This window comes from Emys orbicularis, chromosome 7 (genome assembly GCF_028017835.1).
Source record: "Emys orbicularis isolate rEmyOrb1 chromosome 7, rEmyOrb1.hap1, whole genome shotgun sequence".
NCBI classification, from domain to species: Eukaryota; Metazoa; Chordata; order Testudines; family Emydidae; genus Emys; species Emys orbicularis.
The window spans coordinates 311844-339408 of record NC_088689.1 but is presented as its reverse complement, the minus strand read 5'-3'; the positions used below and the strand labels follow the sequence as shown (position 1 = coordinate 339408).

At 49.8% G+C, this 27565-nt stretch overlaps 1 protein-coding gene across 1 annotated transcript in view; it reads right to left on the bottom strand.

Annotated features, from left to right (window-relative positions):
- Positions 1–25164, bottom strand: part of CPN1 (carboxypeptidase N subunit 1) — a 32327-nt gene extending 7163 nt beyond the window's left edge. The window contains exons 1-7 of the mRNA XM_065408403.1: positions 24942–25164; positions 19037–19233; positions 13680–13835; positions 12046–12234; positions 10356–10467; positions 8152–8291; positions 7666–7765 (exon numbers count right to left, since the gene is read on the bottom strand). Coding sequence (XP_065264475.1) covers positions 7666–7765; positions 8152–8291; positions 10356–10467; positions 12046–12234; positions 13680–13835; positions 19037–19233; positions 24942–25164 — 1117 coding nt within the window. The remainder of the gene's footprint in view (positions 1–7665; positions 7766–8151; positions 8292–10355; positions 10468–12045; positions 12235–13679; positions 13836–19036; positions 19234–24941) is intronic.
- Between the last annotated feature and the right edge of the window lie 2401 nt (positions 25165–27565).

Genomic DNA, 27565 nt, shown 5'->3' with positions numbered 1-27565 from the left:
AACCATTAGCAATTATCTTTGAGAATTCCTGGAGGATGGGCGAGGTCCCAGAAGACTGGAGAAGGGCAAACATAGTACCTATCTTTAAAAAGGGGAACAAAGAGGACCCAGGATATTATTGACAGTCAGCCTAACTTTGATGGAAAGATACTGGAACAAATTATTAAATAATCAATATGCAAGCACCTGGAGGATATTAGCGTTGTAAGGAATAACCAGCATGGTGTTGTCAAGATCAAATCATGCCACACCAATCTAATATCCTTCTTTGGCAGAGTTACTGGGCTAGTGGATAGGGGAGAAGCAGTAGATGTGATAGACCTGATTTTAGTCAGGCTCTTGACACAGCCCCACATGACATTCTTACAAGAAAACTAAGGAAATGTGGTCTATATGAAATTACTATAAAGTGGGTGTACAACTGATTTAAAGACCATACTCAAGGAGTAGTTATCAATCGTTCACTGTCATGCTGGGAGGATGTATCTAGTGGGTACTTATAGGGGTCAGTCCTGGGTCTGGTACTATTCAATATTTTCATTCATGACTTGGAGAGTATACTTTTAAAATTTTCAGATGACACCAAGCTGAGAGGGGTTGCAAGCACTTTGGAGGACAGGATTAAAATTCAAAATGATCTTGACAAGTTGAAGAATTGGTCTGAATTCAGCAGATTGAAATTCAATGAAGACAAGTGCAAAGTACTTCACTTAAGAAGGAAAAATCAAATGTACAACTACAAAAAATGGGGAATAACTGGCTAGGTGGCAGTACTGCTAACAAGGATCTGGGGGTTATAATGGATCACTATGATTGAATACGAGTCAACAATGTGATGCAGTTGCAAAAAAAGGCTAATACCATTCTGGGGTGTATTAACAGGAGTGTCATGGGAGGTAACTGTCCCACTCTACTTGGCACTGGTAAGGCCCTCAGTTGTAGGACTGCGTCCAATTCTGGGCACCGTGCTTGAAGAAAGTTTTGGACAAACTGAAGAGAGTCCAAAGGAGAGTGACAAAAATTATAAAAAGTTTAGAAAACCTCACTGTGACGGGGATCACTCAACACTGCAGCACCTCCTGCTGGCTGTCTTGGGGATTAGCTCTGTTCATCAGTGCACCCTCCTCTGGTGGTACCTCACCGCCACCACTTTCATTCCAAGACCTGCGCCACTCCCAGGACTGCAAGGTCCTCTTCAGTGACACTGCCCTCCGGCTGTGCCACACTCTGTGTTCCCCCCTTCCGAGGGACCTGCAATCTCCATCCAGTTACTTCCCTCAGTCGCAACTGCAGTCCATTGTCCCTGGGCTGCTCCCCATGCAGCTCCAGCACCCTCTTCTGCCCTTACCTCAGGGCCTCAGCCTGCAGGCCCTAGCAGCCAGCCAGGAGCTCTCTCTAGCTCCCCCGGTCCCTGCTTGCAGCTCTGCTTTGTCCAAGGTGCTGGCGCTCCTTCCTCCTGCTAGGAGCCTGGTTTTCCCCCCTCAAGCTCCAGTCAGCTACTGAACTCTGCTCTGCCCTGTGGCCCTTCTTATATGAGCCCGCCACCATGATTGGCTGCTCCTCTCAGCCCCTTTCTAATTGGCTGCCTCCAGCGCAACCTCCCTAGGGCAGCTTTTATCCCCTTATGGGCCAATGTGGGGCAGATGCCCCATCACACACCCACTCCCTTAAGACTGACCGCCCCAGGGGGTGTATAACCGTCCCTGCTTCCCAGGCAGCTGTGCCCGCAGGACGTCCCTCTCCTGCCTCAGGTTCTCTACCAGGAGTAATAATCTGCCTCCCTCCTCCAGGGTCTGGGTCCCAACCACAGCCTGTCCTGCTCCAGTGTGGGTTCCCTTGTCCACCTGGGTCCTCTCCAATGACTGGAAGTTAGCTAATGTAACGCCAATATTTAAAAAGGGCTCTAGAGGTGATCCCGGCAATTACAGACCGGTAAGTCTAACGTCTGTACCGGGCAAATTACTCAAAACAATAGTTAAGAATAAAATTGTCCGACACATAGAAAAACATAAACTGTTGAGCAATAGTCAACATGGTTTCTGTAAAGGGAAATCGTGTCTTACTAATCTATTAGAATTCTTTGAAGGGGTCAACAAACATGTGGACAAGGGGGATCCAGTGGACATAGTGTACTTAGATTTCCAGAAAGCCTTTGACAAGGTCCCTCACCAAAGGCTCTTATGTAAATTAAGCTGCCATGGGATAAAAGGGAAGGTCCTTTCATGGATTGAGAACTGGTTAAAAGACAGGGAACAAAGGGTAGGAATTAATGGTAAATTCTCAGAATGGAGAGGGGTAACTAGTGGTGTTCCCCAAGGGTCAGTCCTCGGACCGATCCTATTCAACTTATTCATAAATGATCTGGAGAAAGGGGTAAACAGTGAGGTGGCAAAGTTTGCAGATGATACTAAACTGCTAAAGATAGTTAAGTCCAAAGCAGACTGTGAAGAACTTCAAAAAGATCTCACAAAACTAAGTGATTGGGCAACAAAATGGCAAATGAAATTTAATGTGGATAAATGTAAAGTAATGCACATTGGAAAAAATAACCCCAACTATACATACAATATGATGGGGGCTAATTTAGATACAACAAGTCAGGAAAAAGATCTTGGAGTCATCGTGGATAGTTCTCTGAAAATGTCCACGCAGTGTGCAGAGGCGGTCAAAAAAGCAAACAGGATGTTAGGAATCATTAAAAAGGGGATAGAGAATAAGACTGAGAATATATTATTGCCCTTATATAAATCGATGGTACGCCCTCATCTCGAATACTGCGTACAGATGTGGTCTCCTCATCTCAAAAAAGATATACTGGCACTAGAAAAGGTTCAGAAAAGGGCAACTAAAATGATTAAGGATTTGGAACGGGTCCCATATGAGGAGAGATTAAAGAGGCTAGGACTCTTCAGCTTGGCAAAGAGGAGACTAAGGGGGGATATGATAGAGGTATATAAAATCAGGAGTGATGTGGAGAAAGTGGATAAGGAAAAGTTATTTACTTATTCCCATAATACAAGAACTAGGGGGTCATCAAATGAAATTAATAGGCAGCAGGTTTAAAACAAATAAAAGGAAGTTCTTCTTCACGCAGCGCACAGTCAACTTGTGGAACTCCTTACCTGAGGAGGTTGTGAAGGCTAGGACTATAACAGAGTTTAAAAGAGAACTGGATAAATTCATGGTGGTTAAGTCCATTAATGGCTATTAACCAGGACGGGTAAGGAATGGTGTCCCTAGCCTCTGTCTGTCAGAGGGTGGAGATGGATGGCAGGAGAGAAATCACTTGATCATTGCCTGTTAGGTTCACTCCCTCTGGGGCACCTGGCATTGGCCACTGTCGGTAGACAGGATACTGGGCTAGATGGACCTTTGGTCTGACCCGGTACGGCCTTTCTTATGTTCTTATGTTCTCTCCATTCCAGTCATCTTATCCACCACCTCCCTACCTCCCCCTGCTGGATGTGGGAGATGGCTCTCTGCCAGGTCCTCGGTCATCACTGCCGCATCCCTCTTGACAGTCTCTGACCTAGCCTCGTTCCCGGGTACCCCTTTGCTACCCTGCCTTCTCCTAGGGGGGTAGTACCTTCTTATATGGCCCTCCTCATGGCACCGACAGCAAACTCTCTGCCTCCCTTTGGCTAAGGGCCTCCCATGGTCCTTCCCTTGCTTAGCCCCTTCCCCAGGACCAGTCTCAACCCCACCACTCAGGTCCGGGCACTCCCTCTGCAGGTGGCCCTGTTGCCCACAGGCCCAGTACACCCATCCCCTCCCTGTTCTTCTCACAGGTGGGGCTTTCTTGGGCTCTATTATCTTCCCCTTCTCTGGGTGAGGTTTCTGTCACCCATCCTGGTAGGGACACTGCCTTCCAGTGTCCTTGTCGCCCACAGGTGTAACATCCTCCTGGTCCTGATGCCTTGCTTCCCCTCTTGCTGTCTGTGGTTTCTATGGACTGCCCCCCACAGCGACTTGAACAGGTACAACTGCTGCTCTGCTAGCCGGGTCATATAGGCCCTCAGGTACTCTTGTGCCTCCCACTGTCTCTGTTGGGTTTCAAGTACCTTTAGCAGCAGGGCCTGAAGCCACCCATGCTGCTGGTCAGCCCCTTTCTGCAGGGGCACTGACTCTGGAGTCCAGTCCTGGAAGGCACAAGAACCCTCTGCAAAGAAGGCCTCTGCATACCCTGGCTCCATTTTCTCCACCTTCTGTGACCCTCAGTCTCTCAAATCTCTGAGACAGGCAAACAACCCCACAGCCCTCTATCCTCCCCATATGTCAGGGGTGACCGTGTGCCCGCATTCTCCACCATGTGTGACAGGGTACGATTCACCACTATGGTGCCTCTGCCGGAAGGGACTACTGTGGCTATGTAGTCTGACTTCCTGTACAACACAGGACATGCATGTCCCTGAATTAATTCCTGTTTCAAGTCTACGAGCCTGGATGAACCAGAACAGATAGTTTAAAGAACATCTCGATTTTAAAAAGTTTCTGGTGATGGAGAATCCACCCCAGCCCTAAGTCAGTTGTTCTTTTCTGAAACCTCACCAGTTTCCCACCATCTTTCCTTAAGTGTGGAGACCAGAGCTGGACACAACATTACAGTAGCAGTCACACCAGTTCCAAATAGAGGGGTAATAGAACTTCCCTACACCTATACAGGCAAGTCTCATCTTATGCTGGGGTTATGTTCCGCTGTCAGCGCGTAAAGCGAAAATCGCATATAGTCAAAATTACATTGAGTGTAATGGCGGGCGGAATCGCCTGCACTACAGGTACAGTATTTAAATTGTTATTTTTCTCTCTTTTTTTTTGTTTTTGTTTTTGCCGACCACGCAAAGCTGAATTCGCGCATGTTAAATGCGCGTAAGATGGGACTCGCCTGTACCTACTTGATATTCCTCTGTTTATACAGCCACAGATTGCATTAACCCAGGGGTTCTCAACCTTTTTCTTTCCGAGGCTCCCCCACAACATGCTATAAAAACTCCACAGCCCACCTGTGCCACAATAACTGGTTTTCTGCATATAAAAGCCAGAGCCGGCGTTAGGGGGTGGCAAGCAGGGCAATTGCTTGGGGCCCCATGCCACAGGGGCCCCACGAACTATATTGCTCAGACTTCAGCTTCAGCCCCAGGTTGTGGGGCTCAGGGACCTGGGGTTCAGTCCCATGTGGTGAGGCTTCAGCTTTCAGCCCTGGGTGCCAGTGAGTCTAATGCTGGCCCTGATTGGAGGCCCCCTTGAAACCTGCTTGAGGCTCCCTAGGGAGCCCCAGACCCCTGGTTGAGAACTACTGCATTAGCCCTTTTGGCCACAGCTTCGCAGTTGATAATATCCAGCATGTCCCCCAAGTCTTTGTCAGAGTCACTACTTCCCAGGATAGAGCCCCCGAGCCTGTAAGTATGGCTGACAGCCTTTGTTCCTCAGGGTATCACCTTACATTTAGCTGTATTGAAACAGACATTGTTTGCTTGTGCCCAGCTTACCAAGCGATCCAGATCTCTGTGTATCAGTGACCTGTCCTCTGCGTAATTTATCACTCTCCCACTCTCTGTGCCATCTGCAAATTTTACAAGTGATGATTTTATGGTTTCTTCCAAGTTACTGATAAAAATATGAAATAACATATAAATCTCTTCCCCCTGTAGGTGCTTGTAGACCAGAGTCAAGAAACCTCGTAACCTTCTCTTGCGTAAACTAAATAGACTGATCTTCGTAAGTCTCTTCCTATATGGCCTGTTTCCAGCCCTCAGATCATATTCTGGACACCAGAACGGGACACAGGATCCAGCAATGGCCTCACAAATGTTATATACAGAGGGAATGCCACCTACATACTCCTACTTGATACTCTCCTGCTTATACATCCAAGGACTGTGTTCATCCTCTTAGCTACAGCATCCCACTGGGAGCTCATGCTTAGCGGATTATCCACTTGATCCTAAGTCATGCAACACGTGTGACGTTTGGAAGGTCTGTTTGTAATTTGAACAAAAATTTTCCAGAGAAGAATCAGAACCAACAAATCTATTTCACTTTTTGATCCATCCCAAATGTGAAGCTGCATCCACAGAGCCCATATGCCATTTCACTCATTACACGAGTTAACCTTTGTCCCCCCCCCTCAATCCAACACACGCGGAACATTTTAATAATCTGCAGTGCTCGAGGTCGCTGTGTGCCAGATGGGGGGGGAGTGGCTGGAGGGCTTTGCTCGTTTTGCCCTTCCTGCCTCCCAAAGGGGTCTCACCTTCCACCACTGTGAGGTTCACTAATTTCCCACAGTGGGCAGTGCTTGCAGGAGACAGGCGACATACATCATTGCCTGGCTCACCATGTGTGACAGGATTATGATGTGATTTTCACAAAGTATGCTTTGTGAGGTATCAGTTTAAAAGTCTTAATCTGCTGAGTATTAATATCCTGTTAAATTGTATGTGCTATCTTTGTATCTAGAATTATGAAGTTTTGCCATGTGTCTGTTACTGAAGTATGTTGTGAAGTTAAAAACAGCCCTAACCAGCCTTTCAGGTACAACAATGCAAAGGCCAAAGAGCGTTAATGGCCCATTGAGGAAAATACACATACTCACAAGGATTACCCCAGGAATTGGGTACAACAGAAACCTCTCAGAGATAGCACTACACAAGGGGACTGTTTAACTCGGGTCACAGGGAAAGATCTTTCCAGCAAGATGGAAGAAGCTATAAAAGGAGGAAGTGGCATCACCAAGGGGCCTTACTCCCCCTACAACACAGCACCTGAAAACACCTAAGGAACAAAGACTGAACTGGGGAAGGAGGTCCCAAGCGGGGAAAGAAGGAAGCCTGCCTGTGAATGGAAGCTTGGTGGACTGTTTGTACTATCTAAAGGATGAGACACTGCTTGATTCAAATCTGGTCTAATGTATAGGATTTAGATTGCATTTTTGTTTCCTAGGTAATCTGCTTCGATCTGTGCGGTCACTACTTATAATCACTTAAAATGATTATAAGGGATGGGGGAGGGATAGCTCAGTGGTTTGAGCATTGGCCTGCTAAACCCAGGGTTGTGAGTTCAGTCCTTGAAGGGGGCCATTCAGGGATCTGGGGCAAAAATCTGTCTGGGGATTGGTCCTGCTTTGAGCAGGGGGTTGGACTAGATGACCTCCTGAGGTCCCTTCCAACCCTGGTATTCTATGAATCTATAAAATCTATCTTTCTGTAGTTAATACATTTGTTGTACATTTTTATTTACCTGAAACAGTGCGTTTTGCCAGAAGCGCTTGGGGAATCTGCTTGGGAACAGGAGCTGGTGCACTGTCCTCTCCACATTGAGGGAGGTACGGACTAGGTCATAAATTTATACTGGGCAGGCTTTTGACCAGGACAAGACGGTACAGCTCTGGGGTCCTAGGCTGTGGTGCTGGGGAGAAGCCTTCATGTAACTGCAGCTGGGTGTGTCCCTGCCTGTGTAAAGGTTTGTGCAAGTGCAGGACTGGGAGCGATCTGCAGCTTGTCACAGCAGCACAGTGTGAGAGGGAGCTCAGGCTGGTGAGACAGAGGGCTCAGTGATACCCCAGCTCCAGGTTGCATCCCGGGGGGGCCGTCACACTGTGTTCCTCCCAAATCAGGCTAAACGGGCTGTTACCAAAAGGGTCAGCAAGTTGAGGGATGGGCAACCCACCGGAAGTGACATCGTGGCCGATCCCATGGACAGAAATCACAGCACCTGCAATCCCATTGTTGTTCTCATCGGACACCAGCCCTTTGATACCCTGATGAACCTGCAGATAGACAGACAGAGTCACTCACTCCTGAGAGCTGGAGCCTCTCTCCCTGTCAGGGTCCTGCCAGACCCTACTGGAGCAGGAGAACAGAGCCCTGGTGATACTCCATTCTGTCTGCCTGCCAAAGACCTGTAGCTGGGCTGGCCTTTCTCTGGCTGAGCCAGGGCTGGGGGCAGCAGTATTGCTGGAGTCTCTCAGTGCAGCCTCCAAAGCACCAAGAGAGGGAGCCCCAGGGCCACCCTCCATGTTCCCAGCCTCTGCTGGCGACCCCCCCACCATTGCATCTCTTCCCCCTGCAATGCAAAGCAGGGAGGAGGGGGGAGGGGCCAGGGATCTCAGCCCCACATGAGGTTGGTATCAGGGTCTGCGTGTGGCCCCTTTACCTCCTCTAAGTAGGTGAAGAGCGCCTCACGATTCGCCAGCCACTCCTTCTCCAGGTCCTTTTGAGGCGGAAATTTATCGCAGCTCAGCTCCAGAGTGATCTCAAAGCAGTTGGTGTAAAGATAATTAAAGTCCTGCATGCCTGAGAGGAGACAAGGAGAGGTTGTGGCCAGGCCCAGAGACATGCCATGCCCCTTCCTCCAGTACAGCCCTCCCCTCTGCCTCCTTCCCAAGGACACTCCCCATCTTCCCCACAAATATACGGCCCGCCTCTTCTGTCCTCCCCAGCAGCCCTTCTCATATCCAGTCCCCCAAACACCCCCTCATCTCCCTGGCATTCGCCTCAAATCTTTCTCACAGCCCCTCTCAGTGCTGCCTCTCTCTATCCTCTTTGCAACCAAATTTTCCCCTCCTCTACCACAACACCCGCCAGGCAGGGCTCTCCAGAGCTCTGTGCTTAGGAGCTGCATGTGCCTCTCCAAGTGCACAAGTCACAGACCAGATGGAAACATTATGATAGTCTCATCTGACCTCCTGCAGGGCACAGGCCAGATAATTACACCAAATTGTTTACATTCTAATTAGATCTTCAAAATGTTATTCTATTAAGTTGAATAAATGTGATATGGCAAACAGGTACCCAATTCTCAACAGTTTGCATTTCTTCTAAAACATGGTGTTATGCAAGTTCTACCTTGCTTTGCCTATTATGCGGGAAAATAATAAATTAAGAAAATAAGTTGTTATGGACAGGGATAAAATGTAGGGTCAGATTTTGTAAACCCATTTTAAAATGAAGATAACATTTAGGATGTTTTTATGAGTTAGAGATGTCAGCTTCAAAACCAAAATTAAAACCGTTTGTGCCCATAAATCCTTTACTTTTACTTTAGTGCTTTGATGTAATAAGGTAGCATAATGAAGTTAAAAAAAAACAACAACCAAGCATTTGTCACAAACATCAAGTCCTGACTTCAGCAGTCTTTCAAAGACTTGGAACATGGAGATCACAGTAAACTGACACAGCCTCGTATAATATCTCATTCCCAGTCCTCCAAATACTGGGGCAGACTACAGGAAGAACTTGGTATTTATAACCTAAAAACCCACAAACCCAAAACTTTCTGTAAAAAGACAGACATCATCGTCATTCAGAAAATGAATATTCAGGTACTATGGTTAAGGTCAGTAATATATTGTCAGTTTGAAGCTTGGAAAGTTACTTGTGCAATTCCCAACACACTTTCATTTGCTAAATGTTTCAGCAAATTGCATTATAAAAGAGCATTATAGCTGACAAAAAAGTGAAACATTTATCACACATAGTTGCTAGATGCCATATTTTACTTTATGCATCCTTTTGTGCTAAGGAATATTCATCGCTGGCTCAGAGAGCTCCTCAGACAATTCTTTTGCGCAAGTTTTTGTGTCCTACAGATCAGAAAATGTTTAATTTTAGCTGTTGCTGTTTAACACGTTACTCCCACGTTACTCAGAATAAACTATTTGATTATCAGCGCAAGCTGTGACTGTGCCATCCAGCTTCTTCCCAAATACAGAATAGAAATTTTATCATCCCTAGTTAGTAATGGACCTATACCATTGCTAGGATTTCTTCTGCGCCTAATATAGTCTTTTTAAATCCTTCTTGATGTCCTTAACCCTACTGGACATGGTATCCATGGAAATCTAACTTCCCTTATCAACTGTCAACACTCATGACTGGCAGTGTACAGCCAGTGATATCAACTTTTTCCATTATTATTTGTTGTTGTTGTTTTAATTTTATTGCTGCTTTTATGTCTTGTCACTTCCACGTTGTGGCCCCTGCCAGCTTCATACTCAAGGTTTGACAGAAACGAGTACTCCTGACCAATCCCCCAGAATCTGGGTACTCATCACTCACTGAGGGTGCACCCCCATATCCTAGTACCCCTTCCTTAGCCATTATCTCCACATACTGTCTCACCAGCCCTTATCCCTGTACCCTCCCCTCGGCCATTACACCTCCGCATTCCCTCCCTCAAACCATAACCTGCATACCTCTTCCCCAGGTATTACCCTCTCCCCCCGACCCTGCTCATCCCTTCCCCAGCCCTTGTCTGTCCCACTACCCCCTCTGCAGCCCAGACCTCCCATATCCTCACCTCTCCTGTTCCCTCTGGATCTTTCTCCAACTCCCGGTTCCTGCTCCCCCAGCCCTTACCCTTGCTGAGAGAATACCAGGAGGCCCCATTGGTGATGCCATCTGCAAACTGTTCTCCGCAGGTTGGGCTCTGGTGCATCGAGTGGTGGGCGTAGGAATAGGCTTTGGCCAGCTGCAGAGAGAGCATGAGGCTGGTCACAGCGCTGGCTTCGCTCCTCTGGCCCATGTCCCTCAGTCTGAGTCTGCTCCCATGTACACTAGGGACAAGCAGGAGCCCCTCCAATTGAGCTAAACCCACATGAGAGAGAGCAGGCCCAGCACAACCCCACCACTGTTCTTCACACAGACACCCCCCCACACACCATCATAGGAACCTCTACCCCAGCCCTGCCCACATGAGCTTGGGAGCCTGCCCCCAGCCCCTCCCCCAGCAGGGGAACCTGACCCCCGCCCTAACCCCATGGGCTCAGGAACCTGCCAACAAAGCCCACGGAGAATTAAAGCTGGGGGATGCCATTGCACAGTCAGGTGGGGTTGGCCCATCCCCTCCTGGGGTTTGCCGCCCAATGGGAGCCCTGACAGGTGGGGTCGGGGGATGGGCTCTGTTGCAATATAAATTCAGTCCAACTTGTAATGGGAAATCCAGGACAGCACTTTCTGATTGGAGCCCGGGCTTTGGCTCTCATTGCCATAGCAACAAGATCCCGCCTCTTCAGAAAGTAAACCTTAGAGGCCGAGGTCACCCACGTCTTTTTGAAGGAGGCAGGTCAGCCTGAACTCTCAGTTTACCCCTTACAGTCCCTGCTGCTCCCCACCCAGACACAAGAGCCCGTAGGAGCAGAGAGGAGCCCAGTCTCCTGTCTCTGGCAATGGACAGACCCGGAGGAAGGTGCAAGGAAGCCCATAATGGACATTTATGGAATAGCCAACCCCTCGGGCAGTTTCTTCCAAGGCCCCAGGAGGCAGAGGTTGGGTCCGACCCCGGAAGCAGGAGATTTATCATCCTGATACGTTTTTATCCCAGCTGTTGAGCCTGGATTCTCTCTGCTCAGTGATCACTGCCCAGCAGTAAAGCGAACCCTCCGTCTGCACAGGCTGCCTTGGGAAACACGGTGGAAAGTCAGACATGACTTCAGAGCACACACCAAACTGCAGGTTACCGCAGTGCAGGCCCCTCAGACCCTCTCCAGAGAGGTGGGTGGGGCAAGGAGGAGGAAGAGTAAAGCTTGTTAGTGTCACAGAGCCCAATCCTGCTCCTATTGAAGCCCCTGGGAATTGAGGGCGCTCAGGCCAACTTTGGCAGCTCTCAGCACTTTGCAGGCTCAGACCCATAGAAAGGCTTATTGCACTGATAAGGAGAGGCTTGTACCTAGACTTTCCTGTGCATGGGAAATGGGCCAGATTCATTCCTGGTGCAAACACCATGGACATCAGTGGTGTTTATACCAGGGATGTATTTAGCCCAACATCACGTGTTTGTCACATGTCATCTTATTGCCTGTTTCAAAGAGATTATTGCAGATGATTAAAAACAAAGGCTGGGCTAAAACTGGAACTTCCGATCCAAACCCCATCACTTTTGTTTGGGGGCTGGGGGACCAAGGGGGGGTACTCTGGATTCAAATCCCAGACCTAAACCCTCGACCCCAACAGTCTGGTTCAGATACTGAATGAAGAAGAGCTGATCTTGTGAGATCTGACATGTGGGGCCCAAGCCTCATTAGGAGCTCTCATGATGCCCTCTGTGCACCTTCCGGAACAGCTTGTCATCAGGAGTGGGGGACGGGGTGTTGCTTTTGCGCTGATAGCCCCGGCTCCGCTGCTCCTGGGCTTTGTCGTAGGGGTAATTCGCCACTAGAGCTCCACCGTGGAGATTGGCTGAGAGGACAAAGTTGTGGCGGCTCATCCACTGAATGACAGCCAGCGTTTCTGGCTCCACCTGCAAGCGAAGGAGACACCGGCATGAGAGTCAGAACCATTGCAGCACTGGGCTCAGTGCGAAGTCTCAGCACAGCCTGGCTCGTGGATAGTGCTTGGGGGATGGGGGTGATAGGGTGCTACCTCCTAGCCTGGGCTTCATATGCCTCCCCTCCCCTTCTCTGCTGTCCACCACCATCTGCCCTGTTACCAGCCCCTCTCTCCCAGCCTCGCACATCCTGATGTGACCCCATCCTGCTCTCTCTTCCTCCAGCGTACATCTGGAAGCCTTCCACTTCTCTTCAGATGGCTGAACTGCTCATGCAGGCCTGAACATTTGCTGCCCTGACCATGGCACCCGCCTCCTCCAAGGCTGCCAAGGTACCTGCCTTGCCCCTACAGTCTGTCCAAACACTACTGCCAGAACTGCTCTCCGGCCCATCGCCGAAGGCCATGATGCCTCCCCATTGCTCAGACTCAAGGCCCTGCCCAGCCCACTCCCACCTGCGTGTCTGACCTTATTCCCATGAACCTTCCACTAGGCAAACTACACCAACTTTGACAACCTGTTAATTTCCTTCTGTGCCTCTCCTTTTCGGGCATCCTTCCATGCTGCCCTGTGTGCCTGGCCCATCTGCCTCACTTCTCTCTTCATTCAAATCTTCTTGTCAAAATTCACTTCTGCCATGTCATCTACAGAATCCATGCATCCATTGCTACCCGGAGGGCAGCAATCACTCACCAAGCTGGACTAGCACCTTACTCACCACTGAGGAGAGCATGCTGGGGGTGTGTCACATTTTCACTTGTACTCAAAGATTTCAGACATTTCTAAAGCTGGGGCTGTTATGCCAGACATGCCTCCCTGCAACACTGGCACACAGGGCCAGAGTTAAGGGAGGCTGGGGAGCGGTAAGAAGTCATTTTCATATGTCAGGTAGTGTGTAAACGCTACACAGAGTGTTTTTAGGCAGAGCAACTCAAACTATTAGAAAGTCGAGATTTTTGGTAAATCTCATTTTAGACACCCCATTTGACTAATTGCTTTCATATCCCCCCCCAAAAATAAAAGTATTCACAGGATTTTTCAGACAAAAACACTTTTCCAATGCAGACTTATACGGGATGGAACTCAAGGTGTTCACTAAAATGGGCAACTGCTGGGTCAGGTTCCTCTTGAAAGCCCTGTGAGGCAAACTGTGTCATAGAATCATAGAAGATCAGGGTTGGAAGGGACCTCAGGAGGTATCTAGTCCAAACCCCTGCTCAAAGCAGGACCAATCCCCAACTAAATCATCCCAGCCAGTCATAATGTTCTTCAGACAAAAAACAATACCTGGGGCCCATAGAGGAGATGCTGTTTCTCTGAAAAGGGGGACTGGGAAGTACAGAGCAGGGATAGGTGTTTCTCCATGCGGGTGGTGCTGGTGCAATCCTGTATTGCTGCTGGAAATCCCTGGTCCATACCTGGCTTTTCCAGTTGGCTGGCAGAGGGATGTGGTGATTGGAGCCACCGTTTTTTTCATTGTAGTACATGAAAGTGTTGAGATCGGGGAAGTTACGGTTCAAGTCAACTCCGTTGGCATTGTTCCTGCCCGTCAGGTACCCAATGGCGTCCGGGTCCTGGAGGGAGAAGGCACATAACTCCTGTCAGACCCGGGAGAGGGCAGGCTCAATCCAAACACCATGTGGGAAGAGCCTAGATAGTCCCAAAAGCTACAAAAGGTAACTGGGCTTCGGTAGTGTCTGAGACCACCAGATATGAGTCACTGCCGTCCAGGGGAATAAACAGCACTCTCCAAGCATGGTACAGTGAAGGGTCAGTATCGTTATCTCCATTTCCCAGAAGGGGAAACTGAGGCACGACCTGAGTAAGCAACTTGCCCAAGGTCACGCAGCAGTCAATGACAGAGCCATAACTAGACCAGCCTGATTTCCATGCCCATGGACCATGTTTAACAGCACCAGGAGAGTGGGATGAATTCCAGTAGGGACAGGGAAATCATACACAATGCACCTGAGTACTGGGCATTGCACCTTTACGAACGCTATTTACATTTATTTTATGGGACCGTTGTTTGCATTCTGCATCCAGCATTAGTGTGGTTAATGCCAATGAAAATCATGGACCAGAGATTAAATCTGTTTGATCCAGATGAGCCCTTCCAGGGCCCAGCGTATCCCACGTCTGCCAACTGCAGGGCAGTTTGTTCCCCTTCTGGTGGATGTGGTGCTGCCAGTGTCAGAGACAAGAGACTAGATTAGATGGATGCTAACAGCGCACCCGCCTCCCAATCCCCTCACTTATGGCGTGGGGTGGCGCTGCAGCACCCTACCTCAGTTTCCCTCTTCCTCAGGGCTCTTTTAATAAACTCCACGCACATGTGTCAGGCTGGAGATGTGACTTGGCCCTCCAGCCAAGCCACAAACTTAACCCCTTCCAGGCTTCCAACAGGGCAACAAAAAAGTCCCAAGCAACACAAGTTCTTTTGCTCTTTGTGGGCGTTTCGTCAGCCCACCCTTTGGGCCCTGTTCACAGCCCTTTTCTGGGCTACCTTTGAGTCTTTCCCTGCTCCAATACAGAGCACTAACCCCCAGGCTCAGTCCCTTGGAGTCAGGGCCGGATTAACCTTTTGTGGGCCCCCATGTAGTCATTGTGGGCTCCGAGTGTGGGCCTGGTGTGGCAGTGCCATTGGTGCCATAGTATACCCGGTACTGAATCTCAGAGACATTTTTCATTTTGATGACACACCTCTACATGACTATCTGCATTGCCATACACAGCTTCCTCAGCCCCCATTCTTCTCACTGAGCTGTACCCATGTGGGTTTACCAGTGTCCAGTGAGCCGAACTTTCATAGTGATCAGGGAAACTCCCCACAGATTTATCTCCTTCCTCATTCAGACCTTCTCTAGCCATGTCTCCAGTACCCCCCTATGTCACCAGTCACTGGATGTGGTCCTGGTCTCAGCTCAGAGTTCCACAGCCAGCAGATACCTGATCAATTCTGACAAATCCCTCGCTCAGCCCCCATCCTGCCATGTGAGCAAGCCACCTGCAAACACCATTTCCCCAATGTGAGGACTTAGCCCTTGGGAATCTGAAGACACCAGCCTTTCTCCCTCTGCTCCCATCTACATGGTAGTCTACTACCTGGTAACCACCACCTCTCCCCAGGCTTGTTTCCTTTCTACCTTGGACATGCTCCCCAACCAGCTGGAGCTTTTCTCCCGCTGCAAGCTTGACCTGCTGCCTCTTTCCCTGCTCCCCTTGACATTCCTTTCCTATGGGTGACCTCGGTTCCCTGAGGTTAATTCCAGTTTCTTTATCTGCTCTAGCTTAATGGCCCCCAGTAGTCACAGAGCCACCTGCAGCTTCTCTGGCTACAGCCATAAGGCCAATTGCCAGAGGCCAGCCTTAGATAGCTGCAGCTGCTAGTCAAGGGAGGGGTGGCAATTCCAAGGCTGATCCATATTATAAGACTGTCCTACATAAATGAGGAAAAGTTGAGGTGCCTTTGATATTCCTTTGTTCCACTCTTCATTTCTATGGGGAATTTGCCAATGCAATATTACTGTCTTCCTTTTAAACAAACAAAACTAAAAAAAAAAATGGTAATGGCTGTTGAAAATAGCAATTCCAGTCCTAGTTAGCACTGGGGAGCTGCCAGCATTTGTTGCTCAATTTTATCCTACTTTTCCTACAGCAAGTTACAGTGGATCCGCATATTTGATTTGGGAGAAATGAAGTAACAGCAGCCTGTTCTGCTTCTGCTTCCATGGCTCAGATGTGGAAATCCTCCTACATGCCTGGTACTGTATCTAAAGCTGCCCAGGTCCTCTAGTAAAGCCTTCCCTGCCTTACTTATTTTAACTTCTGGTGGGATCCACGTATCTCCCTTGCTAGGCTTCAGATAGAGAGGGGCACTGTCCATTTAGTGCACCCAGTTCCTTCTTTGGGGCTTGCCAGGCGAGGTCACACCAGCATCCCTAAGCCAGTCTGGGGAAGTCTTCGGAGGGTGATATCTGGGCCAAAGCCGCCTACTCCTTGGGCACACTTGTTCCCCACTCACACTGCCACCCCCTTCCAGCAGCCAGCTCCCCACCCACAGCAAGCTGCAGCACATGAGGTCTCAGCTTCCCCACTCCCTCACCCTCCCTTTCCTGTTGATAGCTGCCAAGGGAATTCTGGGAAATGTAGTTCCTTCCCTGCTCCAGGGCTGGCTCTATAGGCAGGGAGCTGGCCAAGGAACTACAGCTCCCAGGGCCCTGTGGGTTCTCAGGTCCCAGGCTGGATACCTGCTGCTCCGAGGCTCCGCTTCTGCAGCGCTGCACTAGGGGAGGGAGCGAGTGTTATGGGCCGTTCTGAGCTTGGGCCCGGCTATGGAGCCATTGGCACCATGGTAAATCCGGTACTGCTTGGAGTACTCAGCCTCCTACAGACGCTGTCTCAGGGCCTTCCACAAGAGCCCGCCACCCGTCCCTGTGGTTCCACTCCCAGACTGAGCTCTCAGAGCCCTTTTATAAGGATCAGGTGACCAATAAGCTATCAGCTGACCCCCTTTGCCCCACCTCCCTCAGGGTGGGAAGCAGCTACGTCACGAGGGGCTAGTCCCATCCTGCCTTAAAGGGACCCATTACTCTGTGACAATGGACCTGGCCAATGATCCGGTCTGGCAATTCCTATGTTCCTATGCATTCAATTTTCTATCAGATTAGGGCTATTCCAATTCACGTTGGGGGCTGAACCAGCTTCATTTGGGGGGCCATAAGGGGGTGGAAAGCTACTTTACCCTCGCACACAACACTCTTGATTCAGCATTGAGCACTGCTTGGTGGGACCAGAGAATCTGATGGCCACAGGCCTCCTTAGTCACAGGACCAGTCTTCCTCCTATCCTGCTCTTGGCAACATTTCTCAGCTGCCTGTTTTCCCTGCTGTGTAGGGAACATGCCCCCAACACTGTGTGGATTCAGCAACTTGCCTTCTTGGGCAGCAGAGAGGTGTCCCCTTAAATGAATCACTTACCTACTTAGCCTGGGGGCCATCTTCTACCCTCCCACCCTGCAACTGCTGTGGGATTTAGCTAGGGCAGATTGGCCCAGTGCCTGTAACTTCTGCAGGGTTAGAGTCAGATGGCCAGGTCCAGGGTTTCTCTACAATCCATTGACAGTGCCATGGCTCTTGGGATCTTTAATATCTGACACCCACCCCACTCAATGCAGAGCAAGCATAAAGGAGGACAGCAGGTTTCCTGGTCAGCTCCCAGTCTGTCACTCAGAGAGGGCAGATGCAGGTCAGAGCTAGCTGAGCTCTGGGAGACTGAAACACAAACAAAACAAAGTCAGCTCCCAGAGGACTTGTAAAGTCCACAATCTGTAGCAATAATGGAAACAATAGAGCCACAGAGACAATGGTGAGGGGCCCAAGTGAGGTAAATTACAGGCTGAGGACCTGGGCGTTTTGGAGGTCCAGGCTGGGGTGAGATGTGCTGAAGGACCCATGGTCCCCAGGATGGGGTCCAAGTTGGGTGAAACACACATTGAGGCAGCAAGGGCAGGGGGATGGGATGAAACACAAGCTGAGAAACCAGGGATTTGGAGGGTGCAGGTGGAAGAGACAGCAGAATGATGGTCTCTCTCTGCAGTCATAGACACGTAGAGCAGGAAGGGTCATCTAGTTCAGTCTCTTGGGGATTGTCCAGGGTTATTTTGCTCTGCCCGAGCACAACAGGTGTTTGTCCAGCCCGTTCTTAAAAATTTCCAATGACAGGGATTCCACAACTTCCATTGGGAGCCTGTTCCAGAGCTTAACTCCCCTGAGCATTATAAAGATTTTCCTGTTATCTAACTTGAATCTCCCCTGCTGTGGATTAAGCTCCTTACTTCTTGTCCTACCTTTAGTGGACATGGAGAACAATTGATCACAGTCCTCTTTATAACAGCCTGTAACAATTTTGAAGACTTATCAGGTCCTCTCCCCTCAGTCTTCTTTTCTCAAGACTAAAAATTCACTTTTTAAAAAATCCTTCCTCATAGGTCAGGTTTTCTAAACCTTTTAACATTTTTGTTGCTGTCCTTTGGACTCTTTCCAAATTTGTCCACAACTTTCCTAAAGTGTGGGGCCCAGAATTGGACACAGTAACCAGCTGAGGCCTCTCCAGTGCTGAGTATAGTGGGACAACCTCCCATGTCTTACATACAATCTTCCTGTTCCTATACCCCTGAAAATATTAGCCTTTTTTGCAACTGCATCACATTGTTGACTCATTCAATTTGTGACCCCTTGTTCCCCCCACAAATCCTTTTCAGCAATGCTACCACCTAGCTAGTTATTTCCCATTTTGTAGCTGTGCATTTGATTTTTCCTTCCTAAGTGAAGTACTTTGCACTTGTCTTCATTGAATTTCAGCTTGCTGAATTCAGACCAATTCTCCAACTTGTCAAGGTCATTTTGAATTCTAATCCTGTCCTCCAAAGTGCTTGCAACCCCTCCAGCTTGGTGAAGATGGAAGCAAAATAGGCATTAAACATCTCAGCCTTTTTGATGTCTGTTGTTAGCTCTCCATCCCCACTAAGTAGTGGATCTACACGTTCCTTAATCTTTCTCTTGCTCTGAATGGATTTACAAAACCTCTTATTGCCTTTTGTGTCCCTTGCTAGGTGTAACTCATGTTGTACCTTTCTGATTTTGCCCCTACATGCCTGTGCTATTCCTTTCTATTCATCCTTAGCAATTACTGTTGGAAGAGGCACTAGGGTCCTACAGCACAAGGGCATGACATGCCCCTGCCAGGTAAGATGAGGAGAATGCTTGCCTGGTACCTGGTTGGCAGCCACTTCATATCCATCTGGGTTCATGGAGGGCAGGATGTGGATGCGTGTGTCCCAGATGAGCCGTGTGATCCGTTCGGTCCGCCGGCGATACTCCTCACACAGGAACTCAGAGAGCTGGATCAGCAGCTCCCTGCCCAGAACCTCGTTCCCATGCATGTTTCCAACATACTTGAACTCTGGCTCCACTGGGGAAAAACAAGAGACCCAGTGACACCATAAACAGGGAGGGTGGGGGCTGAGATATGGTACGGAACCAGATACTCCCCATGAACAGGGAGCCAACATTCAGTGGGGCAACCCAGTGACACCTCTGAGCAGAACCAACAAATGACCCAAATGATTTGTTTGTACCGTGCCTAGCAAATGGGGTCCTGGGCCAGGACGGGGGCTCCTAGGTACTCAGATAAGTAATAATGTTCTTTTTCATTTAATAAGTAAACTCACTAATCAGTAATAGTATCTGCAGTCTCTTACACTGCCCAACCCCTCCACTGACAAAGTGCAGCAGGAGTGGCCTCTCTAGGACCTACCCCGAAAGCATGGCCCACCACCGAGACACTGCCACTACCACAGTAGAACACAGTGGTTGTTTAACAGCTGCTCAGCATCAGACTAGGACAAGAAATGCAGCAGAACACATTGAACAGAGGGTCACTGCTCTAGTACGGGAGGGGAGGGGAGGTGGGGGTGTGTGTCACTGTTCAGACACTGGGGCGGGGAGGGCAGGTGCAGGAGAGTTACTGCTCCAATACTGGGGGGCACAACCATGGGGTGCTCTGAAGCTGGATGGGGTGCAGGGGTATCACGACTTTGATACAGAGGGAGCAGGGAAGTCACTGGCTCAAACTCCATGAGGAGCAAGCTATTTACGCCGGTCTCTCCCTTGGCCCAGAACTCCCCTTCACTGTTTGTTCTCAGTGCTGCTCGTTGGCATGTCACATTCCTGACTTCACAAGCCTCAAGATGCTTTAAATTAAACTGCAGGATAAACTCACTCTCTCAGCCTTGGCCTAGCCCCAGATTCTTTCCTATAAAGATGCATTGAAAGCAAGAGCTGCCCCGTTAAACCCTCCTAAGCTCCCTCTGGCCAGCGCTGGATGTGGGCCTGAGGAGGCTGGGGCTCCCTCCCTGGAGCTCCGCACAGCCTGTTCTGTCAGCGTAATGACAGTAAGCTTATTGCCTGAGTCCCCTGTTGAGAGCAGCCTGCCCTCTGCTCTCCAGTGTTCAACTCTAGGGAGTGACAGTTTCGGAGCTGAGCTCCACGGGGGGAGGGAGGGGGACAGCACACGGGGGAACGTGGATTTATTAGCCAAGGACAGGGCCTGAATTGCACCAGGTAGCTGGAGGGATCCCAGAGCATCGGTGCCATACATCCACATGAGTAAATGGGACACTGAACTCTACACTCTTTGGAATTTCCTAGTAGTCATCAGGGCCAGCTCTTACCCAGACCCTAAACTCAGCCAGACAGGGAAGGCAAAGGGTCTGATGAGAACCTGGCCAAGCGTCTAGGCCAGAGCCCCTTCTTCATCTCCTCCAGAGGCAGAGAACCCAGCATACAAGGGAGGGGGCAGGGCATCCCTCACCAGAGAGCAAAGTGCCCCGTACCCACCTCGAGCCCTTCTCCAGTGGCTGTCAAGCAAATCGCTAGCGAGTTGTGCCTGGCTCCACAGTCACCCCGTAGGAGCTAATGGCTAAATATATCCTAGAATCATAGAAACACAGGCGCTGACTCCGTGGGTGCTCCAGGGCTGGAGCACCCACAGAAAAAAGTTGGTGGGTGCTTAGTACCCACTGGCAGCCAGCTCTCTTCCCCCCCCTCCCCCCAGCGCTCTGCCAAACAACTCCTCCCCCTCCTGCCCAGCGCCTTCCACCCGCTGCGCTGTTCCGGCGTGCAGGAGGGAGGGGGAGGAGCGAGGGACAGGGCACGCTTGGGGGAGGGGGCAGAACTGGGCAGGAAGAGACGAGGCGGGGGCATAGTGGGGGCAGGAAGAGGCGGGGCGGGGTTGGGGTTTGGGGTGGAGTGAGGGGGGGGGCCCTGGAGTGAGCGGGGGTTAAGTACCCCAGAGAAACCTGAAAGCCGGCACCTGTGCATAGAAATGTAGGGCTGGACAGGACCTTGGGAGCACAAGCCCAGCCCCCTGCACTAAGGAAGGACCAAGTATAGCGAGACCATCCCAGAGAGGCGTTTGTCCAACCTGTTCTTAAAACCCTCCAGCCATGGGGAAGCCTATTCCACAGCTTAACTCTCTTTCTAGTTATAAGGATTTTCCTAATACAGTAGAACCTCAGTGTTACGAATGCCTCAGGAATGGAGGTTGTTCGTAACTCTGAAATGTTCATAATTCTGAACAAAATGTAATGGTTGTTCTTTTAAAAGTTTACAACTGAACATTGACTTAATACAGCTTTGAAACTTTACTGTGCAGAAGAAAAATGCTGCTATTAACCATCTTAATTTAAATGAAACAAGCACAGAAACAGTTTCTTTCCTTGTCAAATCTTTTTTTTAAACTTTCCCTTTATTTTTTTAGTGGTTTACCTTTAACATAGTACTGTACTGTATATGTTTTTTTTTGGGGGGGGGGGGGGGTGAGGAGGGCGTGTCTCTGCTGCTGTTTGATTGGGTGCTTCTGGTTCCAAATGTGGAGCGAGGTTGACTGGTCAGTTCGTAACTCTGGTGTTCATAACTCTGAGGTTCTAATGTATCTAACCTAAATCTCCCTTGCTGCAGATTAAACCCATTACTCCTTGTCCTACCTTCAGTGGACATGGAGAACAATTGATCACAGTCTCCTTTATAACAGCCCCTAACATATATGAAGACTGTTATCACATCCCCCTCAGTCTGCTTTTTGCAAGACTCAACATGCCCAGTTTTTTTAACCTTTCCCCACAGATCAGGTTTTCTAAATCTCTGATCATTTTTGTTGCTCCCCTCTAGACTCTCACCAGTTTGTCCACATCTTTCCTGTAGTGTGCTGCCCAGTACTGGGCATAGAACTCCAGCTGAAGCCTCACCAGTGCCAAGTAGAGAGGGACAATTACCTCCCATGTCTTACATGTGACACTCCTATTAGCCTTTTTCATAACTTCTTCACACTGTTGGCTCATATTCAATTTGTGAGCCACTATGACCCCAGATCCTTTTCAGCAGTGCTGCCACCTAGCCAGTTATTCCACATTTTGTAGTTGTGCATTTGATTTTTCCTTCCTAAGTGAAGTACTTTGCACTCACCTTTACTGAATTTCAGCCTGCTGATTTCAGACCAATTCTCTAATTTGTCAAAGTCATTTTGAATTCTAATCCTATCTTCCAACATGCAACCATTAGAAATACAAGACTCAGTGAGGACATGGAGGCTTCATTCACTGACTCTCCGGACCAGGGTCATCTCCCTGCCACTCCCAGGCCGAGGCTGGATCGTCAGGGCAATCTGAGCTCTAGTGATGCAGAGCTGAGTCACCATAAATTCTCAATAGTTCCCCCTCCCTTCCCCGGGTATCTCTGCGCTGCAATTAAAAACCCACAGCTGGCCCGTGCCAGCTGACTTGGGCTTGCAGGGCTCGGGCTAAGGGGCTGTTTAATTGTGGCGTAGACATTCAGGCTCAGGCCTGGCTCCTTCGCATGTGCACTAGGGCATGTGCAGAGTTCACCCCTAGCAGTCTAAAAGGCTAGAGCAGGGTAGTAAGTAGTTAGTAGTGTTAGGAGACTGTTTCCTGGTAAGGGCCAAGCTGTTGTTTGCTGGAGAGTGCTAGTACCTCACCGTCACTGCCCAGGCCCCAGAGGAGGTGCTGCTGGGCTCCTGAGAGTGGATGCAGCGTCCCCTGCTTGATTTCACCAGCTGGGAAGAAGTAGGCATGAAGTACAGGCTGTGATTGCACTCTCCCCAACACCTTGGACTTCCTTGCATCAGAAGACAGACAGCCTCTCACCCAGAGGAGCAGTTGCCTTCCCCCCACTCCAGCAGGTTCTGCCAGGGCCGCCCAGAGAATTCAGGGGGCCTGGGGCAAAGCAATTTCGGGGGCCCCCTTCCTTAAAAAAAAGTTGCAATACTATAGAATACTATATTCTCGTGGGGGCCCCTCCGGCGCCCGGGGCAAATTGCCCCACTTTCCCCCCCCTCTGGGCGGCCCTGGGTTCTGCTCACATGGGGCAGCCAATCCAATCTAAATTTGACGGGTTTTGTCTGCAAAGCAGAGAAAGCACTTGTAACCCTAAGAATGCCTCAGTGCCAACTGGCAAAGGGCTCACTGTTCTGTTACAGCAATTCCTATCAGGCCTGACAAAGCCATTATACCCGACACGCTGCTTTCACAGTATTGATCCAAAATGGGTCCTGTGAGGTATCTAATAAAAGCTTATGTCATGCTGATCCTCAGAACCATGCCAGGATGTGCGGATGGATGCTATTTAAAAAGTTGTGTATATTTACTGCACACATGTTTTAAACGCCAAATCAAGGCAGGGATGACAAACAGGTTTTGAGACAAAGGAAGATGATTCACCTGTCTCACTGTCAGCTATGTAAATTAAGCATTGTAAGCCAATACAATGGAAGCCCATTTTTGCATATGGAGTCAACAGGAGAACACAAAGACAACTTGGAACCAGCAGCCCAGGAAAGAGTTATTGGGGGTCATCCTGATTCGGGAGGGCAAAAACAATGGACTTTGGGGTCTAAGAGAAAGGCAAGGAGACATATTTTTCATCCTTCACTGAGGAAGCAAAAAAGGACAATGCTTCTGCATTCACAAAAGTTGGACCCTAGCCATGTTGATTAGTAATGGCGGGAGATTGCTTTGGGTGAAAAACTGCTTTAGACAAAGATTTTAGTCTATTAAAGCTAAGTTTAAACTCTAAGAAGCATATAATACTTGTTTTTTATGTAACCTATTCTTCTTGTTAGCCGTACTCACCATTTCTTAACTCTTTGATGGTAATCTGATGATTGTTTTCACTATACATATATCTCAGTGCTGTGATGTTACAAGGACCTGAGCATGAAACGTTGTAGCTGGTTTGGCTTCCCTGGCTGCTCCCCCCAACACGCCCTCTCCTCAGCACTGGTGGGCCACAGTGAGGGAGATGGGAGAGAGCTCTGCACCAATTCACAGCCCTCTGTATGTCATGGCAGGTCAGACTCAGTGCAGGATTTCAGCCCCCCACCATGGCCTATCCCTGCCCTCCCATCACAGGCAACGCATGCCCAGCCCAGTGCCGTGGAGGGGCTCAGCCAATCCAACCCATCACAGACTCTGCCAGCCAGCGTGGTGGTGGCGGGGGACCTTGTCTTTCCTCCCTCCCATCACAGATCACCTCGGCCTAGCACAGTGCTCTGGGTGGGTCAGGGTGTGGTGTGAAAAACTGCCAATTACTAACCGGGGCAGTGAAATGGAGGGGCCCAATGGGAATTCCAGCTGGTGCCTTCATCATTAAATTCACTTGGATTTAAAACTCAGAGTCCCATTTAATGTGCCTGACTGCGCTAAGGCTCCTCCCCATGTGCACTGGGCCATGTGCAGAGGTAACCTCTAGCTGTCTCCATGGCCGTAGGCTTTTGGGTCCCTGTCAACCCCCATATCTGCTGCACCCTGTCTCCCTGGTTATGGGGCCTACTAACTCACTTGCTGAAGTGGGCGTTGTGTGTCTACAATTACGGTATGGGCCGTCTGGACCGCGCTGAACATGGAGGCTACTGAGCATAGCAGAGTCTAGGGCTGATAGGAAAGCACCAGATCCCCATCTGACAGTGACTTCCCTGAAGGAAGAAGTCTGGCCCCATAACCTGTACCATGTAGAACGATCTGGGGGGTGGGGTTTGGCGTGGCACAGACAGCAGCCTGCACAGGTACAGGGCCCCCCAGGAACCTCCTCTCATTCGGTACTTACAGGGTTCATGGATTCCAGGGTTGTCACTGAATTCCAGGACGTAGAGATGTCTCCCCTGGACACTGCGGCCAATAGTGTAAATCCTGGTGATATCAGGACACTCGTTGTGCACATTGAACAGGGCCTGCACCAGCTGCTCATAGCGGTGGTGGAAAAAGTTCACAGAGGCTGCCACTTCGATCAGAAGCAGGAATCTCACAAGAGGCCAGAGCAATTGAGACATCCTTAGCACTGGGATTAACTCAGATCTCAGAGCTCCCTTCCTGACAGGAACTAAAGTGCAAACTCAAACCAGCTCTCTCCAGTTTCACAGCCAAGTGCCAGCCCACTGCACATGCAGGGCGGTGGGGGCTGGGGTCGGGGAAAGAGTCTCTGGAACTGAGCTGCGAATGCCCCCGCACAGCTTGGAATGCTTTCCAGCTCTGAGCTTTAGCATCAGGGCTCCCACCCACCCCAGAGCCAGGATCACTACAGAGCCAGCTGTATGTTTGGAAAGTTTCACTGATTCCTGTTCATTTATTAACTGGATGGTAAACAGGGCCCTGAAGCCACTGACTGTCACTGCAGGAGAAGCGCAGGGCTGGACAGCTGGCTGCTGTGGGGTTCAGGAGACACAAAGGCTCCACAGCTGCCATGTCTGTTGGCTTGTGAAGCAAGAAAGAGAACAGAAGAGGGACACCAAATGCAAGAGGAGCCCTGTTCAGAGACCAGAGGAACGGGACATCTGGGGGATCAGCGACTTGGCCTTCACAGCACTTGCCAGCAATAATACCCAGCTCTTCCAGCTCTGGGTCCCAACGTGCTTTACAAAGGACAAGTTGGCATCATTATGCTCTATTTCATAGGAGGGAAACACCACCCAGCAACTGAGGGCTGGAGCTGAGCACAGAGCCTGCATTTCCAAAGCTCCAGCCACTGCCCGTGCTACCGCTTTAGTGACCAGAGCAGCCAAAACACTGGGTCAGATAAACAAACCAACCAAAGCCAAAGTATTTGAGGTCAAGAAGAATTTGCCAGCCAGGAGCAGGGCTTCATGCCCCTCCCTCCCCATACCCATTGGGATGTGAGACGCTGTGCCCACCACTCCCACGGGAGAAGCCTGCTCCCCCAGCCCTGCTCACGGGGCAGAGTGGGGCAGTTCAGAGCTAAGCGCTGTTTCAGTCCCAGGTTTATAACTTCTGCCCTCCCTGCTCCCCATGTCCCAGAGCGAAATGCCTGTCTTGGTCAGGAGCAGACAACACAAGGAACCTTCAGCACCATCTGGGCATGCCTTGAGAAGGGATCCCTCAGGTAAACTATTCCCCACGCCCCTCCACTCCATAAACCACCTGTCCCCCCCACCCCTCGGGGAATGGATGCTGCACAGCACCCATTCCCCACACCCTGGAGAAGGGGGTCCATGCGGCACCCTTCTGGGCTCCATTTCCTCCATTATTCGGCAAGGATTTTCCAGATAAGGGCAGCACGATTCTGGGGAATAGGTGTTTATTGCTACTAAAGCAAGTATTGTAGGCTGGTAGGCAAATCAGGGACAGAGGGGTCTATCTGCAGCCTGCAGCACCAGGAGAGGCAGGAGTACCCTCCTACCTCCAGCCACCATTAGAAATTCATTTGGCTGGGTCAGTCCTGCGACATCCCCTGCTCACTGAATTCCTCCACTCAAAATAAACGTCCTGACCCTGCTGAGCACAGTTCTGCAACAGCCTCTAGATCTTGTTCCACATCACTCCCTGCCGTCATCCCCTTCACTGCACCAGGCCAGTGTATCCTTCGTCTGCTCCTGTCTTGGTGCCTTCTCCCATGCTGGCCCCCACCCCCAGGTTCCCAGTCCAAGGCACCAGGCCCCCACCCCACACCTCATTTAGGGCCCCATTCTATGGAAAGAGCAAATCCTTAAAACTCACAATGACTCAGTTTGAGGAGGCCCAGACATAGAAGGAAAAGGAATAAATATACATTTAATAATATATTAACCCCCTTCTTCCATCCCCAATTTAACTCCTTGCCCCCGTGTCTCATCTTCTGTCTCAGGAGGTGATATGCTCTCAGGAGCAGGAATTGTCTTTAGTTGTGCTTTGTACAGGTGCTAAATACATCAGATAAGAAGTGGTGCAGCAGGCACCAGCCTCCGTTAATGCTTGCAGGAAAAAAGCAAAAGGCATAATACTTGGAAAGGGCTTTGAGGGATTCTGTAGGTGCAGATGGTAGGTGCCCCGGGGCTGAAGAGAGCGAAAGGAGGAAACCGGTGTGACCTCCGAGAACCAGTGGGCTGCAGTGGCTTTTGGCAGGGAAGGTGGACTCAGAGGGGGTGTCAGATTTCTTGTTTAGGATGGTGTTACTCAGCCATTGGAACACTGTGTCATGGGCTTAATGAGATACTGTAACACCTGGTCATGAGCCCCTCCCTCCGCCATACCCTCACAGCTCTGCTATTCACAGGTGGCCTGTGACTGATGCTGTAACAGGAAGGAGCCTGGGGCCCTAATGGTGGAAAACATGCCAAGATTGCTCTGGGCACTGGTGGTTTGGTAAATCTCCTTTCTAGCCCTAAGGAAATAATGGGACACAGAAAGAACTCACAGTAAGTTTACAGGGGAAAGGAACCATGAGCAGTAAATTGGGGG